The sequence below is a fragment of the Lactuca serriola genome, chromosome 9 (genome assembly GCF_051521515.1).
Source record: "Lactuca serriola cultivar US96UC23 chromosome 9, Lser_US96UC23_V15, whole genome shotgun sequence".
NCBI classification, from domain to species: Eukaryota; Viridiplantae; Streptophyta; class Magnoliopsida; order Asterales; family Asteraceae; genus Lactuca; species Lactuca serriola.
Window position 1 is genome coordinate 175,440,736 of NC_136416.1, and position 6,447 is coordinate 175,447,182.

Genomic DNA, 6,447 nt, shown 5'->3' on the forward strand with positions numbered 1-6,447 from the left:
AAAAGAAATTTGACTTAATACTCTAAGACATTAACTCTTGATTACTTTTCCAAATTTCTTTTTCTCTCGATTGCCTTCGCATTAAAATTAATAAATTTTGTTAAAGATTGGTTAATATTGTAAAAATTAATCGATTTTTGAATTTACAGATTGATTAATATTGTAAAAATTAAATTAATGCTTTTGCTTTTATACATTTATGTCCAGATTAAATGTTGTCTAGATTAAATACAACATAACAAAAGAAACACTTTTAACCCAAAATGTTCTTAGGAACTTGTGGTGTGTTGAGAAATGGAATACAAAAGCATAGACTACATCAATATTCAAATAAAACTAGTACCAAGAAACTAGTGTAGATAAATATGTACATGCATCTATCTATCCATGCATCACATACTTGTACAATCTGCATTGAGTGGTTGTACCGTACAACCACCTAATGCAACATTTGATACAAGATTATTTCTACAAATCAAGTGTATTATAAGTCTAGATTCCTAATCAATGTACAACATGTCCAGCCCACCTTGTGCTAGAACTGTTTGCAGTACAACAACAGCGATTTTTTTTTTGTCTTTTTTTGATTTTGACTTTACTTGATTTAAAACCCTAACCCCGCCGCGCCGACGCCGAATGAAGCTCGCCGGAGCGGCTCCAGCTTCCTGTTTTTCCAAAAGCAAGAATCCGGCGCTAGCTTAGCCGCCGCTGTTCTCATCGGCTCAGATTTGCATCGAGTCAGCACAAACGGCTCGTACCCCACCGCATTTACGAGCTTCTGTTCTAGCATCTCCGCCATAGACGGTGGTCGTCGAGGTAATGAACACGACGATCGGCCTGGCTGGATTGGCGGAGCAGCCGCTGCCGCAGCCGCAGCCTCAGCGGTCACATGTTTTGTAGCACTTGAAAGAGTAGTGAAGGTGGTGGTACTGACCTTTGACTCGTCTTCACCGTCTGTTTGTTTGACCGGTGGCGGCGGCGGCGGTTGTGGAGGCTTTTTTTTACTCGAATGCCGCCGGATGAAGTCCTTACTGGATACCCATGTCTCCTTTGAAACCTCCATTGATAGCTTAGGCTCATACATCATTAATAGCAAACAATCCGGCAACCCTTCTCTCTCTAGAACTCCATTGTCTCTCTCCTTTGACTCGGTTACCATTTCTTCCGCCATTTCAGATCTCCCTGCAAATTCGGCCACCATTTCGTCTTCGTTTTTGCCTTGAAAGAATTTGAATTTTTCAATGTGTGACTCCTCTGTTTCAATTTCTGGGATTTCATCTTCTTCAAATATTTCTCTAGAATCCTCCATTTCATCAGGTTCTTGAAGTTCTTGATCTACAATTTCATCAAATAATGACCCAAAAACTGTAATTTCTTCTTCGTCTTCATAGATTTCTGGGTTTTGTTCTTGATATTCTTCTTCCTCTTCAACACTACGTTTCAAGTTCGTTTCTTGATTAGCTTCATGTTCTTGATCGGTATCTTTAGATTCCTTCGAATCAAATGTTTTTTGCTGGATTTCATATTCATCGTCAAGAAATTCCTCATCTTCCTCATCATTTTGATCAATCGTTGGTGCCCACAATCGATTTGCAAGAGCTTCCATCTTTAAAGGATCAGATCTGCATCTCATCAACAACAGAGCATTCTTTGGTGGTATACAAATGCTCACTCTTGCTTCGTCTTTTGTCCCCTCAATTCTATTATTTACGATCTCTAAATCATCAAACACATGTCTTCTTGAAGTCCTCATGCTTCTATCATCGTCATCTTCATCATCTCCTCCTACAACCAGCTCAATCTCTCTCCTACTACCTCTATCGCCATCATCTCCGTCCTGAAAAGCCACCAACCACCGTGTAAACACCGCAGCACACGAGCTAGAACCATGCCGGTGACTATCCATCTCCTCTCCTCTCCCTGCAGTCTTCTCTTCCTTCTCCCTCTCTGTCGCCGGAGAAAAACATGAAGATCGGCAAGGAAACAAACAGCTGAACTCCGACCCAAATGCCCTTAAAGCTTCGCAAATCGTCAATGGCAGATGAACCCATCTCTGGTTATGCCTCTGCTCCGGCAAGTTCTCCTGATTACTACTGAAACTATTACTACCCTGTTGATAATTCGACCCAAGATTCGTACTTTTACTAAACCCATCACGAGAATGATCTAGTTTTCTAAAACTAACATCTCCGGTGCTATGCCTTCTCGATAAAGTTCTCAATCTTTTCCCTTGTTTCTTCTTGCTCTTAACCCTGACTTGACCAATACAAGTGACTTTAGGAGAAGAGGGCTCTGGGTTATCAAAACCGCCGCCTCTTTTCTTTCCGGTGGTGGGAAACATCGCCGGAGATGCACCGCCTTTAATACTGCGACTGGTTCTCAGCCTACGGCTGAGGGAGGTTGATAGGGAGATTGGCGGATCACGTCCACCAGCTCTACCTGGACTCAAGATCGATTTCGATGAGATCTTCATGGATGAAGAATGGTGTCGGGATGTGAAGCAGATGAAGAGGTCGCTGGTGGAAGAAGTGGATGGGGTACGATGTGGTGGTGGTGGTGGTCTGTCGGAGTCCATTGATTGGTTACTGTCTTTGTGTCGCCATTGTGGTGATGGTGGGGATCTGAAGGCAAAAGCTGCTGCCGCTTTCTTGGTGTATGAATGGTGGGTTGCAGAGAGTAGACTGAAAATGGTGGCATTAAATGGAAGATGACGAAATGAAGGCTGTCTTTAGCAAGTGTAACGGTCATAGGCTAATGTACTGAAACCAAAACTTGCTTGAAATTACCATTATGCCCTTGAGATTTTAACAATTAACATGTGTGCCAGATTGTTGGTCCTATGCATGTTCAGATGACAACTGGCTTTTAAATTTTCCACGTCATTATCGCTATTTAATGTTATTAATAAGTCTATATGTTTTTAAAGATGCTATAAATGTAAGATGATTAATAGTCTAAGATCATTAAAGGTTAATATGTTTCTATTATAATTTTTTTAAGGTTTTTGTTTTATGATTTAATTAATATACATGGATTGATGGGATCTACGAGACGTAAAAGCTATTATATGTTAGCACCAATTGGAAGTAAGGTTTTGTATTGTGAAATTATATATAACAAAATGGGATAACATTAATGACAATATGAAATATAAGTTATGTGGTGACAATTAATAGAATCCAAAGTGATCTATAGATAGTAAAACGAAAATATTAATGAAGTATGTGATACTTCTTTTTATCCATAAATATAAAACTTCTTAATAAATATGAATAGGGTTATTTTTATTGAAAAACATGTTATAAATCCCTGTTGAATCATGTCATCTCTCACCAAAACAAATTAAAGTGCAATAATTTGAAGTGGGTGTTTATTAAACATAAATAATAAAGTGTATTTAAAAGCATTATAGTGATTTTACTATGTAATTAGACATAAATAATAAATAAATTACACTTTTTTTTTCCAATTTCGTATTTTTAATATTTAAATTTAAATTTGATTCTTAGTTTGTTTCTTTATTTTGAAAATAAATATAGTATTAAAGAGAATTGAGAAAATAAAAAGTTACAAAAACAACTTATTTTCCTTTTCACAATAATTATAATATTTTTATGATAATAACTTGATTTACTCGTTTTTTGTATTTTATTTTCTATAAATCCTTATTAGATATTTTCGATAGTCAAATCAAACATTATATTATGAAATATTGTTATAATGAAAAAAAAGAGGAAAGCAATAGAAAGGGATAGTGAAGCATTAAAATAATGACACCGAAATTGGAAAGACTTGAAAGAAAATATTAGGCGATGAACATGGACAGATCATGCTAAATTGTCATATTAAATTTTATTAAAGAGTATACATTTATTGATATTATTATATGTATATTTTTTAATTCATATAAATTGTTAAATCACGAGGATATAGAGATATTAATTTTTTTTACAAAAGGGATACATAAAACAATTTAAATATACGTATAAAATTACCCAAAAGTTATCATGTATAAGAACTAATTAAAAATGTAAGAGGATAGAGGTCATACACCAAGGGCTAAAAGCTCCCTATCCCTTATGGATTATTGGTTTCTATTTTGCATGAAAATAATTTTTCTATTTAAAAAATTTATTCATCCATGTATATCTTACTAACTTATATGATATGATAATTGATAATATATTATATTTTATGTGATAATTTTTTTAAATGGAAAGTCACTACCCATTTTATATAGCAATTGAGATAGAGTAAAAAAGAGGTAAGGAATCTATAAGGGGAGCTCGATAAATTTAGGTAAATGATGGATTATTTCTTAAAATTTGTAGGGTTTAACGTAATTTAACATTGTATATGATGATAACAGGAGATGAAATACCTTAAAATACAAAAAAAAAAAAAAAAAAAAAAAAAAAAAAAAAAAGAAATTATTTGTGATGATTATAATTGTGTTAAAGGTAAAATTATATCAAGACAAGTACAAAAATACACTTTGGAATATTTGGGGTGTGACAAGCACCAATGGCATTTTGGTTATTAATGCAGAAAACAAGGGCAAGAGTTGATGCCAGATGCACATGGGTGGTCTCGATTAGAGAGGAGATGGAAACAGAGAGAATCGGAAGAGGACACGTGACTTACGATATGATAAGAGTTGGACACTACACCTTATTATTAATCATACGCGCTTCACTGGAGCGTGTAACTCAATCGTGTCCCTAAAAAGTTAAAAAGACATAACGGGTTCCTAGGTCGACTTGGAGATGGATCGAGTTAGGATGGTCAATTGGACAAGTGTACAAGATAAGATTCTAGCCTTTATTTATTTTTTTTTTTAATTTTTTTTTATAAACAACGAATTAGGTTATCTTCACAAAAAATATTAAAATGTTATATGCCATAACTATGCCCCTAGCCATGAGCCCATGATATCAGAATTATTATCATTTCACAAAAAATATTAAAATGTTATACGCCATAGCTATGCCCCTAGCCATGAGATAAAACCACCACACGATCATCATGTAGAATTATTATAACTTCATCGGCCTATCATCAACATATTTAAACCACCCATTTCATATCATTTTATCTCTTTTAACTTTTTAATTATTTAATAAAATATGTTTTCAAATTAATTATAATATAGAGAGGAAAGAGGGGGAAAAAAAAAGATTAGGTGTGGTCTAATGTAGTGCATATCATATTTCATCACAATATGGTGTGCCACATTAAATTGGGATGGTATGCATGGCACATGCAGTGCCGGCCCAAGCCCAGGGCGAGCTGGGTCACGTCCCAGGGCATCAAGGTGTAATGGGGCATCAATTTAAAGTCTGTTATATTGTATTGTATATTGCTTGGGCTTTGGTTAGTCCAGTAAAATGTGAAGACTAAGGACAGGAGACGGCAAGTGGCAACAACAACAACCGATGGAGACCTAATTACTAATTAGCGCCAACCGACATATCGACTCTTCATTCTTCAATTCTTCTTCGCCCAAAGATGAAGAACACAAGGCGTCGGGCGTCCTTCTGGAGAATGGAGAGGACCGTTATACCCTTGGCTATATCGATCGACGATCGCTCACAAGTAAGTCATCGGCTCATCATCGCTCTCTGCCTCTCTCGTCCACTTCAGCTTCAGGCAGCCTTCTCTTGCCCTTTCTCTCGTTACTTGTTAGCTTCTCCTATGTTCTATAGTTCTGAATCGACCTCTCACCTTTACTCTAAAGCTGTAGTAGTTTATCTATTGCAGTAAATTGTTGTGTTAAAGTGAAGATTCAAAGGTGTCAAATTGGGATTGATTGAATTTGTCCTCCTGAAGTCCTAATAATCCAGTAAGTTTTATCTATTATTTCAAATTTCTTGCATAATCTGAAATCTGCTTATTGTTTTTATTTGTCAACGGCTTATTGTTTTTATATAATCTGATCGGCTTATTGTTTTTATATAATCTGAAATGTGTATTCGTATTTTGATTTTCTGATAAATTGTATGTACATCACATTCATTGATGTTTATATAATCTGCTTATTGTTTTTATATAATCTGATGAAATGTGTAATCTGAAATGTGTATATAATCTGATCGGCTTATTGTTTTTCAGTTTTTATATAAACGGTTAGTATTTTTTTTATATAAACTGTATGTACATGAACATCACATTCATTGGATATTTATATTATCTAAATGACCATGGGTAACATCATTCATGGGAGTCTGCCATATCAAAAGAGCAATATATGTGATGTACATACATGAAATGGGAGTCTGCCATATCAAAATGAGGTCCTATTTTAATAGTGTAATTTTATTTTTATTTTGAATAATGATATGGTTTTCTATATAAACTTTTTTTCTATTTCTTCTACTAATCTAAAGCTATAATTGTTTTTATATAAACCGTTGTATATTTTTTTTTTTGAATCATGATATGGTTTTC

General features: G+C 34.8%; 1 protein-coding gene across 1 annotated transcript; it reads right to left on the minus strand.

Moving 5' to 3' along the window:
* Nucleotides 1-604: 604 nt before the first annotated feature.
* LOC145076312 (uncharacterized) lies at nt 605-2,473 on the minus strand. The gene has a single exon (XM_079022237.1). It carries the CDS (start codon nt 2,471-2,473, stop codon nt 605-607), a length of 1,869 nt encoding a protein of 622 aa, XP_078878363.1.
* Between the last annotated feature and the right edge of the window lie 3,974 nt (nt 2,474-6,447).

Excerpts from the sequence above, each read along its gene's own strand:
- LOC145076312 (XM_079022237.1), bottom strand. The coding sequence starts at position 2,473 with ATGAAGATCTCATCGAAATCGATCTTGAGTCCAGGTAGAGCTGGTGGA.